This window comes from Pipistrellus hanaki (assembly GCF_964339955.1).
Source record: "Pipistrellus hanaki genome assembly, chromosome: 2".
In the NCBI taxonomy this organism is placed as follows: Eukaryota; Metazoa; Chordata; class Mammalia; order Chiroptera; family Vespertilionidae; genus Pipistrellus; species Pipistrellus hanaki.
In genome coordinates, this window is record NC_140504.1 from 95,421,580 (window position 1) to 95,438,808 (window position 17,229).

Genomic DNA, 17,229 nt, shown 5'->3' on the forward strand with positions numbered 1-17,229 from the left:
GAAATCTCTGCCCATAGAAATAAGCAGATTATGTTGCTAAGAATTCTAAATTCTTTCAAAATTAAGCACTTATAACCATTCTTATTTTTTTTTATTGTTTGAAGTATTACATATAGTATTACATGTTTTCTTTTTTCTCCCATTGACCTCCCTCCCCTACCAGCACATGTCCTCACCGCCCCCTAGTGTTGTCTGTGTTCATTGGTTATGCTTATATGCATGCATACAAAGTCCTTTGTTTGATCCAGCCCCCACCCCCCTGAAGTTTGACTGTTCCATGCTTCTCTATCTCTGTTTCTATTTTTGTTCATCAGTTTACGTTGTTCATATAGTCCACAAATGATCATTCCTATTTTTGTACGTTTCCAACAATACAAAATGTATTACATAGGCCTCCTATTTCAGAATCTTTGTTATGTGACTTCCTTCCATGAAGTTGGTAGAGGGTAAATTCATTCAAAATACTAGGCCTTTTCCTGGGCTCTGAGAGGCCAGTGGATTCTAGTTTTACAAATAAGATTTTATCTATGCCTTTAATGATTCTGCTGCTAGTAAGGGTTTTTTGCATTTATAAAATGCTTTTCCTTTTTATACTTACCTCGTATATCACACACAATAGGTATATTGTCCCCACTTGTTGAATAAACTTGAGCTGAGCATTGTCAGCCTTGGTGATAGGGGCAGAAATAGAATATTGGGGGCCAGCTATAATGATAAGAAATATTAATCATGCTGTGTTAATTGCGATTGTTTTATTCTGAATAAAGAAGTCACATTCTACCTGGCTGGCAGTTGCACCCAGGACCTCGGGACCTCAGCACTTACCTGGAAAGGCAGCCAGCCCATCCTCCCCATTTGGAGCTGCCAATTCTCATGGAAAGATTAACAACCTTGTTGCGGAAACCAGAATCGCCAGCCCTTTCTTGAGAGAGAGATAGAATCGCCAGCCCTTTGAAGACCCCAGTCCTTGCATATCACTGAGCCATTTGAAGATCCTCAGCCCTTTGTAAACTGCCCATTTGCCCTTTTTGCCTACATCCTTATGTAGTCTTTGTCCAACCCAACGTAAGCAGCTGGCTTATGGTGGGGTGTAGAGCAGATGACCTGCTGCTCTCCCCATAATGCCAGTATTACTAGAATTCATATGTGATTCAATCCTCTCTCTGCTTAATTGGTTCAAGTAGTGACAGGCAGCTTGGACCCATTGATTGTCCAGTTACACTGGGAAGGTGGCCGCTGCCTTCCATGCTGCAAGGGAAGCCTAGAGAACTGGTCTAGAAATCTGTGGATTCCCAGAACAGACCTGTTTTACCTCCACAACAAGGAACCAGTGTGTTTATTATTTATTATAATTGTTTTTTTAAATTTTTTTTACCTACTTTCATACAGGCACTAAAACTAGGATGGCTTAAATGACTTAGTTAGGTGACACAAGGTCAGAGCTAGCATTAAAACTCAGTTGTGTGTGAGCCCAAGGCTGTGGTCTTTCTAGAGCCCAAAGTGTCTCACAGGAAGCTGCCTGTGGATCCAAGTTACTCCTGGGGCTTGGCCCCCTTTCCCCTGAAGTAAAAAAGTACTACACACTCCAGGTGGAGGGTGGGAGGAAAGCTAGGAAGACTGGAGGCTTTTGTGATCATCTAGGTCAAGTGGTCGGCAAACCGTGGCTTGAGAGCCACATGAGTCTTTTTGGTCCCTTGAGTGTGGCTCTTCCACAAAAATACCACAGGTGGATGTGCACATACAGTGTGATTGAAACTTCGTGGCCCATGTGCAGAAGTCGGTTTTCGGTTCTCAAAAGAAATTTCAGTCATTGTACTGTTGATATTTGGCTCTGCTGACTAATGAGTTTGCCAATCACTGATCTAAATTAACCATCCCCTGGAAGCTAATGGGAGGATGAGGCAGAGGGGGAATGGTGACTGGAAAGATGGCCATACCGGCCCCTCCCCTGCTGATTTCAATGAGATTTTTTTGTTTAGTTAAATCCTCACAAAAGATAATTTTCCACTGAGTTTTTGAGAAAGTGGAATGGATTGCGAGAGACACAGAGAAACATCCGATGTGAGAAACACATTGATTGGCTGCCTCCCACACGTTCTCCAACCAGGGCCAGGGATTGAGCCTGCAATTGAGGTATGTGCCCTTGATCAGAATCGAACCCGAGACCCTTCAGTCCTGGGCCCATGCTCTATCAACAGAGCCAAACCCGGTAGGGCTGATTTCAATGACATTTTAACCACAAACAGAATTTCCTTAATAAAATAAGTTTCTGTCTTTATTGAAGAACATAGTAGTAGTCCAAGAAAGAAAAATTATTTCATACAACACAGTTTCCCATTAGCTACACCTTCCAGACAAATATCTTCCCAGAGAAGTGCCTACCTTTCTTGTCCCGGGACAGTTGCCGGTCCTGAGGGCTGAAACTCTTCTGGGCCTGCACGGGGTTCAAGCACTTGCTCCTGATGTGGCTGGAGACCAGGATTTGTTTTGTTCTCTCTGTGACTGAAAGAAGAATTCAGCCTGGGAAGTAGTTGTCAGAGAGACTCTCAAAGGAACAGGAAAATCCCATCCTCTTGTCTTTGTTATGGGCGCCTTTCCCACCACATACCCAGGGCCTCAGTGAAACCCTGCAGGCATTTTTTTTTTTGTAGTCTAGGGCAGTGGTCGGCAAACTCATTAGTCAACAGAGCCAAATATCAACAGTACAATGATTGAAATTTCTTTTGAGAGCCGAAAACCGACTTCTGTGCATGGGCCACGAAGTTTCTTTTCTTTTCTTTTTTTTTTTAAATAAGTTTTTATTGTTCATATTATTAAAAATGTTCCTTCCCCCCCCCCCCCACCATTGCTCTCCTCCACCAGGTTCCCACCCCACCCTATGCCTTTTCCCCACTCCCCATTGTCCTCATCCATAGGTGCACAGTTTATGTTCAGTCTCTTCCCACACCCCCCTCTCCCCTTTTCCCCAAGAATCGTCAGTTCACTCCCCTTCCATACCTCTGATTCTATTATATTCAACAGTTACTATTGTTCATCAAATTTTTTTTTAAATTTCCTTGGTTTTTAGATTCACTTGTTGATAGTTACGTATTTGTTGTTCATAATTTTTATCTTTGTTTACTTTTTCTTCTGAAAGAACTCCCTTCAGCAATTCATATAATTCTGGTTTGGTGGTGATGAACTCTTTTAGCTTTTTTTTATTGGTGAAGCTCTTTATCTGACCTTCGATTCTGAGTGATAGCTTTGCTGGATAGATTATCTTTGGCTGTAGGTTCTTACTATTCATCACCTTGAATATTTCTTGCCATTCTCTTCTGGCCTGCATGGTTTCTGTTGAGAAGTCAGCTGACAATCGTATAGGTGCTCCTTTATAGGTAACTACCTTCTTTGCTCTTGCTGCTTTTAATATTCTCTCTTTGTCTTTTGCTCTTGGAATTTTAATTATGAGGTGTCTTGGTGTGGTCCTCTTTGGATTCCTTTTGTTTGGAGTTCTGTGCGCTTCCTGGACTGGTAAGTCTAATTCTTTCACCAGGTGGGGGAAGTTTTCTGTCACTATTTCTTTCAGTATGTTTTCGATATCTTGCTCTCTCTCATCTTCTGGGACCCCCATAATTCTGATGTTGGTTCGCTTGAAGTTGTCCCAGAGGTTTCTTACATTATTTTCAATTTTCTGGATTCTCTTGCCTTCTAGCTTCTGTGGAGGAGTGTCTTCTGGCTCTTTATGTTCCAAATCTTTGACTTGATTCTTGCGATCTTCCCTTCTGTTTTTAGGACTCTGTAAAATATGTTTCATTTCAGACAATGTATTCTTTATTTCTTGTTGATCCCTTATCATTTCTTGATGACTCCTTATTAATTCTAGTTGATCTCTTTTCATATCCTCATAGGTCTTATCCATCTTTTTTAGGAAATTCTTGAAAAACCTTATAAGCATAGATTTGAACTCTATATCCAGACGCTTTTTGTCCTCCATTTCTTTTGTTTGTGATCTATTTTGTTGTCGCATTTCGCAGTTACAGATGGGACGGGGTTTCAGGGTGGAGCCTGCAGCTTTGGCTTCCGTCATCCCCGCCCTATGCGGGTCCTTCAGTGCTCGCTGCCGGCGCCTCTGAGAGAAAGGTGCCCTTGCTTATCGCCTGCTGCCAAACAGTCTATGCTCTCCCACAATGAGCCCGATATTGGGGTTCAGTTCAGTTGGAAGTGGAGTTGGAGGTGGCGTTCAGAGCAGTCTGGAGCCCCTGTCTCCTTCCCACTAGGGCAATCCCGCGGCACAGCCGGCCGGCCCTTCTCTGGGAGCAATGTGCACGCCGCCGGGACCTCCTTTCGCCGCTTCCCCGGGTCCTGCCTTACAGCCCGGCTCCCTATGGGTGAGCCTGGGTTCCCGGGGTCTGGCCTAGAACTGGGGTTCAGAGCAGTCGGAGTTTTATCTCCTTACCGCTAGGGAACTCCCGCTAGGCACTCCGCCTCCCCCTCCTCTCTGGCTCCGCGCGTCTCCGTACCTTAGGCTTTTCCAGCTCCTCCGCGCCTCCTTTTGGTTTTCTTCTTGCTTCTCGCTGTAGAATTTCCAGTCAGTCAACCTTCCTGTAGTTCTGGGCAATGTCTGTTTTATATTTTAGTTGTATTTTATTGAAATTGTTGTGTGCGGCTGCGGCTAGGTGTTCACCTGGGTGCAGCCATCCTGGATCTTCTACACTTCCCCTGGGCCACAAAGTTTCAATCGCATTGTACGTGGTGTTTTGTGGAAGAGCCACACTCAAGAGGCCAAAGAGCCTTCTATATGTGGCTCGTGAGCCACCGTTTGCCAACCACTGGTCTAGGGGGAAAAAACCAACAACACCTTTTTTGGGGGGTGCTGAGAGTGTCAGTTATTCTTTCTTGTAGGATCTGTACTCTTTTTTTTTTTCTATATAAACAACATGGAGTCGGTAATTGATTCAATTGCCCTTTGACCACATGAAGACAGATATGCATCATTTTCCTTTTGCCATTTTGTAACTTTATAAGTATTTTTGTTTTACTGGTTATGAAAACAATAGATAATCATTGTTAAAAACTTGGTAAGCTCAGAAGAGTTTAGATAAAGCACCAGTGAGCTATTGCATATATCAGCATAAAAGTTTGCTATCTTCTTAAATGTATGTTTTTATAATAGATATTTTGACGAGAAATTAGACTTTTAACGATGGCATAGGGATATTTTCTTCCAGTAGACAAGGGAGTGAAATCAGGAAAGAGGTGGGAGTAGTAGCGGAGTGGGGATTAATCTGGTTAACTGTGGGTCCTGGCAGGCAGTAAGGTTACACTGACAAATACGAGAAAGGAAATGACTCAGAACTCAGAGAGGGAGCTGAGATGAGATAGCCACATGGAAGACTGAATGGCTTATCCTATGTTTGGGACTGGGGTGAGGGACACTAAATGATTTGAACCATTGTAGAATTTAGTTTTCAGGTCAAATAATAAGCAATGCATTAATGAGTACTTGTGAGTAATGCCCTTCCATTTGGCATTCAGACCAGGGGCCTCTCTGGACATCATCATGTAAGCTGAGCCTTAGGGTAGAGCTGGTGTCCTGTCCACCGGCTGTAGTGGCTGAGAATTTGAGTGGCTTGCAGAGTTGTTTCAGAGCAGTGAGAACTGCTCACTTAAGAAAGGCTCCCTCTTGTACTCAAATCTTTGGAAAATACTATGAGTGACACTTTTAATTAACAAATCCACTGGGAACAAAACTCCTTTAAAAGCATTGGCTGAGTGTAGAGTTTGAAGAGTGGGCTGTGGAGGCTCCCACAGTCCTGAGGGAGTTCTGGCATCTGAAGCCATGGGTGCATTGTACATCTTTGGGGTCAGACCTATCGGACTGAGAGCCAGCGTGTCTGTCCCAGGGGGAGGAGGATGGCCAGGCTCACTGGCAGTTCTTAGGCAGCTGGGCTCATCCACCACTAGAGTACAGGTCTCACTGCTCTCCCCAGATCCTGGAGCCACAGCCCACTTGTTTTTTTATTTTTTATTTAAAAAATGTATTTTATTTTTCAGTTACAGTTTACATTGAATATTATTTTGTATTAGTTGCATGTATACAGCATAGTGGTTAGACAATAATAAACTTTACAAAGTGCCATTCCCTATCCCCCAATATTTCAAGTACCCACTTGGCACCATACATAGTTATTACAATATTGTTGACTCACAGCCCACTTGTTCAGAATGGCAGAATGGAGGGCCTGCATTTGGGAGTGTATCACTCTAGCTCCTGTATTATTTCTACTGCTGACTGGTAATTGAGTGTGTCTGACCACAGTAGTGTCCTTATGTCTGCTACCATTCCATGTCCATCCTATCAGGCTTTGCTTATACTGGTTCTCGAACAGCATTATTATTCATGGTTCAGAGGGTCTAAGAAAGGCTCATGATAGATGATTGCTCCCCTGTGGTACCACAGTAGAAAGTATTTATGCAGGATCTGCGTACCTTGGGAAACAAGTTTTAATATTATAGTATGGTCCTGAAGGAATAGTTAAAGGGTTTCTTAGCTCTAATTCCTTTGTTAAAGCAAGTTAGTTAATTTTGGCGTCCTCATCAATTGCTTTCTCACTCTAAAGGCCTGTTATACACCCCCTTCCCCATTCCCCCGGGGCTGGCTATGAGTTTCCACAGAACCTAAAGTTGACAAAAGTACTTTATGAAAAGCTTTAAACAGAATTTAAACATTATTAAACTGAAGGTGTAACTAAAATCATTGTTCCTTTTTCATTTTTTATGCTTAGGTAATGGATTCTGATCTCTTTAGTTCAGTCTCTTCCCCCTCTATTTGTTTATTTTCTTAACAAGATGTGTTTGTGTTTGTGTTTTGTTTTTTTTTAAATCCTCACCCGAGGATATTTATATATCTATTTTAAATGACTTTAGAGAGAGAGAGGAAGGGAGGGAGGGAGGGAGAGAGGGAAACATCAGTGTGAAAAATATCTATTAGTTGCCTCCCATACATGCCCTGACTTAGAATCCAACACACAGCCTTTGTTTGGTGTAGGGGATGCCATTCCAACCAACTGAGCCACTTCATTACTCCCAATTCATCATTGATTTCTTCGAAGACTGCTAATGGCTCCTATAGTACTGAAATGCAGAAGTCCCACCTTTTTTCCCAGGCGCCCCCCCCCCTTTTTTTTTTTTTAAAAAAACTCACACTCATTTAAAGTATTCTTGGGATATATCCAACTTTTCAATCAAGGTAATGGATGAGTTCCCCAAGGCAATAGCCTCCAGTCTAGGATGGGGAAATCTGAAGAGGATTTAGCAGGGGCAGTGGCAGCATTTAATTGTGAGGAAACAGCCTAGCGGCTAGGCCCTAGCCGATTGCTCAGTGGTAGTGGGGAGCACATGCCTGGGTTGTGGGCTCAATCCCCAGTAGGGAACATGCAGGAGGCAGCCTATCAATGCTCCCTCATCATTGATGTTTCTATCTCTCTCTCCCCCTCTTCTTTCCTCTTGGAAATTAATTAAAAATATATTTTAAAATAAAAATAAATGTAGCCCTAGCTGGTTTGGCTCAGTGGATAGAGCGTTGGCTTGGAAACTGAAGAGTCCTGGGTTGGATTCTGGTCAAGGGCACATGCCCAGGTTGCAGGCTCGATCCCCAGCAGGAGGCAGCCGACCAATGATTCTCTCTCATCATTGATGTTTCTATAACTCTCTCCCTTTCATTTCCTTTCTGAAATCAATAAAAAAGTGAAAAACAAATGTGGAAACAAGCAACAGAAAATACCTTTTTTCGCCTGTGCATCTAGCAGGGTCAATAGTGCCTGGGGGTTGGCATTGCAAACTGTGTTGGGGAGTGCAGCCAATTGTAAGGCCCAGAACAAAGGGCTGGCATTCAGTTTCTGCTATCAGTTTTCTGTCTCTGATAAATATAGAAAACCTCTGATACAGTACCTAAAAAAGGGCTGTGAATATGCTCATCTGTAAATAAAAATGTAATAAACTCTTAAAAAAGATGGAGTCGTGGAGTGGTGCGGGGTTTATATAAGGCACCAAGGCACCCAGAATAACTTGTGATGTGGTTGGGAGCCAGTTAGGTAGAGCGGCCCGTCCATCCTTCCAAGGACATGTCAGAAACTGGGCAGAAGCTTGTTGTGCTACTTTCTCTGGGACGGTCATAATAACAACAGCGGTAGTTGTACATAACTCAGTCTAACGTTTTCTCCCTCAGAGGCCTCTGTGCCTCAGCATCGAGGTGTCTTATTAGTCTGGTGCCCCTGCCCTCTGCACTTCCTAGTGCTTACTGCTGCTTTGCTCAGCCACACAGTTGTGACTGTGCATGGCAGAACATAGGCCTCTCAAGGGTTTAATGTGTCACCAAGATGGATTTCACAGGCCGTACTTTGTAAGGATGCAGTAAGATCAGTGTTATGAGGTTGGTTTCAAGGATCTGGTCTTTGGCTGAGGACAGTGGTGCTAATTAAATATGTTTGCGAGTGTGGGAGGGTTGGCGGCCTTGCTTCTGGACAGGAGCTCACACCATGGAGTCCCATTAATTGGATGGCAATGATGTCCCCGAGGAGCTGGGAATGCAGGCTCCTTGGGCAGTGGTGAGGACTGCTGGGGTTTGTCTGTCCCCAGTAAGGCTTTACCTTTAAGAGGGGCATCTGGGACAGCTTAGTGATGGGCTTGTGTTCAGAGAGTCACTGCAAAATCCCCAGTGTAGCCCCATTTGGATGCTAGGTAAGTGACCTGACCGTGGATGAAACCAAGTACAATGTGTCAGCTGCTGTTCGGCAGCAGGTCCTAAAGGAAGAAGAGCCAAAGTCATGGACTGTTGCGCTGTTATTGGTGATGGTGATAAAGATAACGATACTGAAAATTAAAAAGATAATTGTTTTCCTTCTTTTAGTCACATAGAAAAAATCACCACATGGCAAGACCCTAGGAAGGTGATGAATCAACCCTTGAATCATATGAGTCTTCACCCTGCCGCCACTTCCACACCAGTGCCCCAGAGGCCCATGGCCGTGTCCCAGCCGAATCTCGGTAAGCCATGCTTTGACTTGGAGTTGAATGTGGTGTTCCATTGCGGGGCTATGGGTTCAGAAGCAGCTCTGCTTGCTGTGGTGCCCATTTGTGCACCGAGAGAGCATTTTTTCCTGCCTTTGCCTTCTTTACTTGTCCTTTTTGCTACAGTCCACCCTAGGGTAGGGTTTACACTACTGGTCTGGCCTCTCCTCCAACTTCCTTTCTTGAAGTTCTTTGAAAAATCACACAGGCCTCTTGTCTTCATCCAGACCAAAGCAAGGAGGAGGGCACGTAGCCGCTTTCTGTGAATTTGGTCCCTGAAGACTGCCAAAGGGTACAATTCTGGTCTTGAACCCCTTCTTTTTTTTTTTTTCTGTAGATAGGAAACTTGCTCAAAGTCACCACTTTCGGATAGCAGAGCTGGAGTTGAACCAAAGTTGGTTTGGTTTTAGAATGCATTCTATCATTATATGTCCTTCAGGTGGCTTCTCCTATACCTGCTCTGGGATAATTGACTCACTTGCCATTTCATTTAGAAAGTTTAAGTATGATTTTATATTTGAGAAGAATTTATCTTCTGCTAATTTCCTTTACTTCAGAAAACTAAAATTCTGCCCAGTAGAGATAACCAGTTGTGAATTAAATATTGTAGCAACAGAACTAATCAGCTTTTGTTGTAGTCATTCTCCCCCAAAGGCTAAAAATAAGATGGCAGTTTTAAAATTTCCTAAAAGATGGTACCATTTTCAGATAACATACCCATTTAAGAGCAAATGTCTAATACTGCTTTATACACAGAACAGTTAACTTTGGAGTAAAAAGAAGTTCCTGCTGGATTGGCAGTATGGAAGTCCTTTTGCTAGACACCCTGCCCCCATACCCTGGCTTAGCCAGAGTGAGCATGAACTTAAGTAGAACCAAGTCAACTAAAAGTAAATATACAGTCTGTTCTTGCAGGAAGTTTGGACCTACCATTTTAAAGCTTGCAGATGTAAAATATATCCAAAAAGCAAATTAATTGGGATAACTTCTGTTCTGTTACTTGTCTAAAAGGCAGATCAAGGAAAATGGTATCAATGCTTCTACCAGCAGTGGCAAGCCAAAACTTCCCAAGTCATTTATTCCCAATATATGATATAAAAGCTCACATAGAAAGCAGATCCAAATGCAGTAAAGAAACCACATATTAGGTAACATTAGAGTAGTTTCAAGGTTTCTTTAATAATTTAATTTTCATTGAATATTATAAAAACCAATTATAAAGTATTAACCTTAACTTTATAATCACTATAATAGAAAAAAAAATCTTTTATGGACCTGGTTGAAAAATTCAGCCCCCAAACTGATAGATATTTAGATATTAGTGTGTTACTAGTACATTAAACACTGCAGTTAATTTTAAAAAAGTGTATAAATAGGGAGTATTGCCTATACACATGCACGCGTGCGCATACACACCTGAATTGATGATAAACTACATCTAAAGAAATTGTAATCTGAATGTCTGAAATAAGTTTACCTGTGGTTGAATAAAATATCTTTCCAGATTTCTAATATTTTGGGGTAATAAATTACTCATGATACACATTCTGGGGATTGCCAATAATATTTGAGTATTTGTCATTACAAAGTGTGCTGTTAGCCCATTGAGAATCACAGATGTGTCCTGGAGATGGAAATATACTGGGGAATGCAAAGTAAACACCAAAGATTGGGACAATTTAGAGAGTCACAATATGGTCTTAATAAATTATTTGCTCAGAACATTTTATTTCAAGCTATAGGTCTGCCTGTAGTTTATGCTCTTTGATATCAATCTTTAAATATATAAAGAACGGATTGTTTCCTTCTCTCTCTTTTAAGATTTAGAATAATAGGTCTATATCAGTGTTTTTATATATTATACTAGAGGCCTGGTGCATGAAAATTCCTGCACTTGGAGCGGGGGTGGGGGCAGGGGGGGAGGAGAGAAGGGGTCCCTCAACCCAACCTGCCACCTCTCACAGTCCAGGAGCCCCTTAGGGGCAGGAGGCACCCCAGTGATCAGGGGAAGGCAATGCCCCCATCACACCTCTGCTGCTGCCACTGCTGGCAGCTCAAGCCTTGGCCGGCCCTGGATACCTGAGCCTTGGGCGGCCCAGGATGGCTGGGCAGCTGGCATCTGAAGCTTGCCTGTACCTCAGGCTGGCGCTAGGCAGCTGGGCAGCTGACATCCGATGCTTGCCTGCACCTTGGATCAGCCGAGACCCCAGGCTTGCCTGTGCTTTGGGCTGGTCCTGGGAGCTGGGGGGCTGAGGGGACTGGGGGACTCTGGAGGCAGGCGTGTGGAGCAGTCAGACCCGCCTGGGGATGGGCCCAGCCATGCTGCACCTGCTGCCCCAGCGGGGCTGAGGGGACTGGGTGCCGCCATCTTGTGGCTGTGGGCACCACCATATTTGAGGGTTTAACAGTCAATTAGCATATTTCCTCCTTATTGGCTGTGGATGCTGTCATCTTTGTGAGGGCATAATGGTCAATTAGCATATTCCCTCTTTATTAGATAGGACTAGAGGTGCGTGAATTCATGCACAGGTGGGGTCCCTTACGGTGGCCTGTGGGGATCGGGCCAAAACCCCACAGTCCAACTCCGCCTGCCACTCCTGCCTGCTGCTCCCTCTCATCCTGGCCCTGCTGCACCTGTAACAGGCTCACACACAGTCAGTCCTGATCAGCACTTGCCAGTCATGAGCCCTGTATCTGGCACCTGACCTGAGGAGGGGGTAGGGGAGCTGAAACATGATTGGTCGAGAGGTGGTGGGTCGCCCTTGCCAGCCTGGGATACAGACCCATCCTGCTGATGTTCATGCCACTTGTCTGGAGCCACCTGGCAGCTGTTTTTATGTTGTTTCTTCCTTGTGGTAGCATCTAGGGAGGGGAAGCAGCCCTGGTGCCTGAGGCTGACTTCCCAGAGGTGGATGGCGCTGTCAGCATATGTCCCGGGCCCATTCTCCAGAGATTGGACCTGCAGGACTACTGAGGGAGTGAGGAGCTACCGCCGGACTGGTGGGCTGGCAGGACTGGGCAGGGCAGTCAGCTGAATGGCGCTCCAGTTATGGGAGCACACTGACCACCAGGGGGCAGCTCCTGTGTTGAACATCAGTGCACGTCATAGTGACCAGTCGACCAATTCTTTAGTTGTTCAGTCGCTTAGGCTTTTTTATATATAGATATAACCTATGCCATATATATTAGCATATAGAAACATAAAATCAAAATTTAATGTCTGTTTTACATCAACTGCATTTTTTTTCTTTTACCTTTTGAACAGAACATATCCTCCCTCTCCCGCTTCTCCTCTACCTCCTTCTCTTCCTCCTCCTTGAATCTAGGAGTTTGATCTTTTCATGGAATATAGCTGACAAAAAAGATAACAAATGACACATCCCTTCACTAGGAGGTATTTATGTGTGAAAATGATGTAGAAATACAGTTAATAATATTACTATCAGATGATAGAATTCGTACCATTCATAGCTAATTTTATATATTCCTCTAGTTGTGATATAATAAGTGATATAGATAAATAAATTTCTCAACAATTTTTTTCCTGTAAGTTGGGTACATGAAGTTGGGGGTCAGACTGTCAGAATTTGAACTCTGCCCATTACTAACTTGGCTGGGACAACACATCCCCATGTTTTAAAATGTTTTTGCCAAGTCTTGACCATAATGGCTCAGTTGGTTGAGCATCATCATGTGCAGTGAAGGCTTGTGAATTTGATTCCAGATCAGGACACATGCCTGGATTGCAGTTCTATATCCAGTATGGGGTGTGCAGGAGGCAGCCTATCAATGTTTTGTTCTCACATAAATGTTTCTCTCTCTCTCTCTCTCTCTCTCTCTCTCTCTCTCTCTCTCTCTCTCTCTCTCTCTCTCTCTCTCCTCGTTTTTGAAAACAAAAGTAAACAAATCAATTTTTTTTAAATCTTAAAAAAAAAAAAAACTTCATCTTTTTGCCAAGAAAAGTCACATACAATTTTGCCTTTTTGGTGATAATCCTAGCAGTCATAAACCATGTGCTGGGCTCCTGTCACATGTTAATGGTCTTTTTGCTCAAGTAAGGCCCTGGCTGGGGGCACCAATGTTCTCCTAGACAGGACAAAAAATAAAGATTGTATAAAACTTTTACCAGATGGCCATCTCTAGCCAGTTTAGAGACTTTTGCTTAAGTGCAGCCAACATGTTTTTTTTAAGTTATTGGAATTTTTAAAAAATCATGTGTGTGCTCACACACTTCCTCTTTTTGAAGGTGTGCCATCCCCTAGGCCAGAGTTGATGTCCTTCAAGCCTATCTTCTTATGAACTTCAAATTACAAATATATGCATGCATTTTTGGTTGTGTGGTTTTTTTGTAAGGCATACTTTTCAAGACAAGATGGAAAGAAAATTGTCTATGCCCACTTGCTAAGTTGGCTCATTCTTCTCTTTAGGAAGTATACAGAGACACATAACAATTTTATCAAAAGCAAATAAAATAGCCTGGCATTGCTTAAAGTATGTGGAAGGTTTTTATGTAGGATATCTATTTCTTTTCCTCTGTTTTTTCCTTGTCAATTTTATGTGGTGAGTTCATGGCAGACACATCTGGCTACTGTGTTTTTTTCTAGCTCTGATCTTCTCAATAATTTTTGAACGTATGGTTTCTGCAGTATAAATTAGCCTAAAGTGCACTAGCACATGCACACTCAAACCCAAAGATATACTGTCAACTTTCAGACTTTATGGGGGAGGGTGAAAATGATGGGGGACTGGTAGGATTGGGGTGGTGGAAAGTGGGTGTTTATGGAAAGGAAGGAAGACTGGTGGGTATGGGAAAGAGGAAAAGTGTTCTGGTAAAAGGGTGTTTTTTGTTTTTTTTTATTTTTCATTTGTAGTATATATTCAATATTAGTATGTATTAGTTACAGGTGCAAAAACTTCCTCCCACCTCCTTGATTAGAAGAAAAAGGAACATTTTTTTTTCTAAATTCTGTGGAAAATCAATATTATAATTTCTTCTTAGATAGATTTGGTGGAAGCCATCTATTGTCAAAATTTACTCCACTGAGTCATCATTATTGTAGACTGCTCTTTGGGTTTCCCAAAAGGAGATTCATTACCATTTTTTTCTTTTAAAGCTTTTAAGGAATTTGTGAAATGAAAACAAATTATCAACTAATTTAATTCCTCTTTTTAAAAACAATTGATTGGTTGATTGATTTTAGGGAGAGAGGAAGGAGAGTGGAAAACATTGATTTGTTATTCCACTTACTTTTATATTTGTTGGTTGACTCCTGTGTGTGTTCTGACTTGGGAACAAACCTGAAACTTTGGCATATTAGGACGACACTCTAATCAACTGAGCTACCTAGCCAGGGCCCGATTCAGTTCCTGTTGTGCAATAAAATAGTATATAAAGAAATTAACCTTGTTTTGTCATGGCATGTTTTATTTATCTTAATGTGCATGAATCTTTTATTTAGATCAGTTTTCATTTATCTTGATATATTAAGTTTAGGTATTGTATTAAGATTAGGTATAAAGACTTGTAGATTTAATTTTATAAATTTAGGAATTTAGGTAGAAAACCTTCATTTGTTAACAAGTTTCAAGACTCATGAAAACTGATGCCACAATTTTCCTATGAAGATATTCTTCAAGATAAAATTTTTATGTCAAATGCTAGGTGAATACTTTGGAAGTATGTACATAAAGATGTATTATTTATAATGTAGCCACCCTCTCATTAAGTGCCTGCAATGCAAAAATAAATATATATTTTTACTATTAAAATAATAGCTATAGAGAGAAACCAAGATGGTAGCCTAGGGTAGACATCCGAATGCAGCCTACCCCAACAATTTTGAATTTAGAACTGGAAAACAGGGGAGGCATTGCCCTGAAGCACTGGACGGCTAGCTGGGAGGAGGTTCTGCCACCTGGGAAGGAAAGAGAAGGTGCGCTGACCCTCAGAAACTGTGAAGGTGCAGAGAACTGTGCATGAGAAAAGGCGGCTGCAGAGTTCTCTGCTGGCTTACTCCTGGCTCGTGGAGAGGGTGGGCCGAGTTCCCTGCTGGCTTACTCCAGGCACACATAGAAGGCAGACAGCTAACGCGCGGCTGGCTTTCTTGTTCGAGAGGAAAACAGAATCACCCTATTGCTCTGATAGATGGCCCAAGTCAGGGAGAGGCCGGTCTGTCAGGCAGCGGGCAGAGATCTCTCGGAGGTATGTGAAGCCAGAGGCCATTACTGCAGGACTTGGGGAGAGGACAGCGGGAAACCAAAGCTTGTCTGTACCACCCTGAGACTCTTCCCCAACCAAGCTGAGCACAGAAGCTCTCCCAGAGGCTGGCTTTCTCTAAGGAGGGACTGACCAGAATCCAAAGTTTATCTGTGCCTTTACCAAAGAGGTGTGCGCGCCTGCAACCAATCTTGTGAAACTCACCACGAATAGGACTTTCCTAAGGAGAGACTGACAGGGAACCAAAGCTTGTCTGTGCCACCCCGAGACTCCGCCCCATCCAAGCGGAGTACAGAAGCCCTCCTAGCTGAGACACTGCTGATCTCATAGCCAATTGGCTTGGAGATCAACACTTCCCAGTGATGCCAACAATAAGCAAGGCTTAACAACAAGACTGCACACACAGCCCACAAAGGGCTACACCAAGACTGTCCACCACAGGTAACTGGAAAGGCTGTGCTACTGGGCTCTACCAGAACACCTAGCACACAAAACTATTCATCAAATCAGGGAAACAACTAAAATGCAGACAAGAGACAGGACACAAAGGAAGGAGATGGAGGAAAAGAAAAGAATGGACATTGAGTTCAAAACTACAGTTACAAGGTTTTTCAAGAATTTCCTAAAAAAGGCCGATAAAATAAATGAGGCCTATGAGGATATGAAAAGGGATCAACTAGAAATAAAAAGGGGTCAACTGGAAATAAAGAATACATTCTCTGAAATAAAAAATATTACACAGAGTCCTAAAAACAGAATGGAAGATTGCAAGAATCAAGACAAAGATTTAGAACACAAAGAGCCAGAGGACACTCCTCTGCAGAAGCAAGAAGATAAGAGAATCTAGAAAGTTGAAGACAGTGTAAGAAACCTCTGGGACAACTTCAAGCGTACCAACATCAGAATTATGGGGGTCCCAGAAGAAGAGAGAGAGCAAGATACCGAAAGCATAATTGAAGAAATTGTGACAGAAAACTTACCCCACCTGGTGAAAGAAATAGACTTACAATAGGAAGCACACAGAACCCCAAACAAAAGGAATCCAAAGAGGACCACACCAAGACACATCATAACTAAAATTCCAAGAGCAAAAGACAAAGAGAGAATATTAAAAGCAGCAAGAGCAAAGCTCCTATAAAGGAGCACCTATACGATTGTCAGCTGATTTCTCAACAGAAACCATGCAGGCCAGACTGGAATGGCAAGAAATATTCATGGTGATGAATAGTAAGAACCTACAGCCAAAGATAATCTACCCAGCAAAGCTATCACTCAGAATCGAAGGCCAGATAAAGAGCTTCACAAATAAAAAAAAGCTAAAGGAGTTCATCACTTCCAAACCAGAATTATATGAATTGCTGAAGGGGGTTATTTAGGAAGAGGAAGAAGATAAAGATAAAAATTATGAACAACAAATACATAACTATCGACAAGTGAATCTAAAAACCAAGGAAATTAAAAAAATCTGATGAACAATATTAACTGTTGAATATAATAGAATCAGAGGTATGGAAGGGGAGTGGACTGATGATTCTCGGGGGAAAAGGGGAATGGGGGGTGCAGGAAGAGATCGAACAAAAACTGTGCACCTATGGATGAGGACAATGGGGGGCGGGGAAAAGGCAGAGGGTGGGGAGGGAAACTGGTGGAGGGGAGCAATTGAGGGGGGGAGGAGAGAAACACATTTGTAATAATCTAAACAATAAAGATTTATTTTTAAAAAATAGCTATAAGGATTTTGTGGCACAAAAAATTTATGTCAGTCTAATTTTAAAAAGCAGGCAAAGGGCTTATGCCATGATTATAATTTTACTTTTTATAAAAAGACTTTGCTTGGATTCTCTTCCCACAGGATTTTGCTCTCCATCTGTGTATTTCTAGCTTCTGGCCAAAGGGCATTATGTAGCACAGCTAGAATAAAGGCATTCTACCACTTTGTAAAATAAATGTACAGTATTAAGTAA

The 17,229-nt window shown here is 42.5% G+C and overlaps 1 protein-coding gene across 2 annotated transcripts in view; it reads left to right on the top strand.

Moving 5' to 3' along the window:
* WWTR1 (WW domain containing transcription regulator 1) overlaps window positions 1-17,229 on the top strand; it is a 159,083-nt gene that overhangs the window by 82,989 nt on the left and 58,865 nt on the right. For both annotated transcript variants that reach the window (XM_084875960.1, XM_084875959.1), the window contains exon 3: window positions 8,888-9,024. In XM_084875960.1, the coding sequence (XP_084732086.1) occupies window positions 8,888-9,024 (137 nt within the window). The remainder of the gene's footprint in view (window positions 1-8,887; window positions 9,025-17,229) is intronic.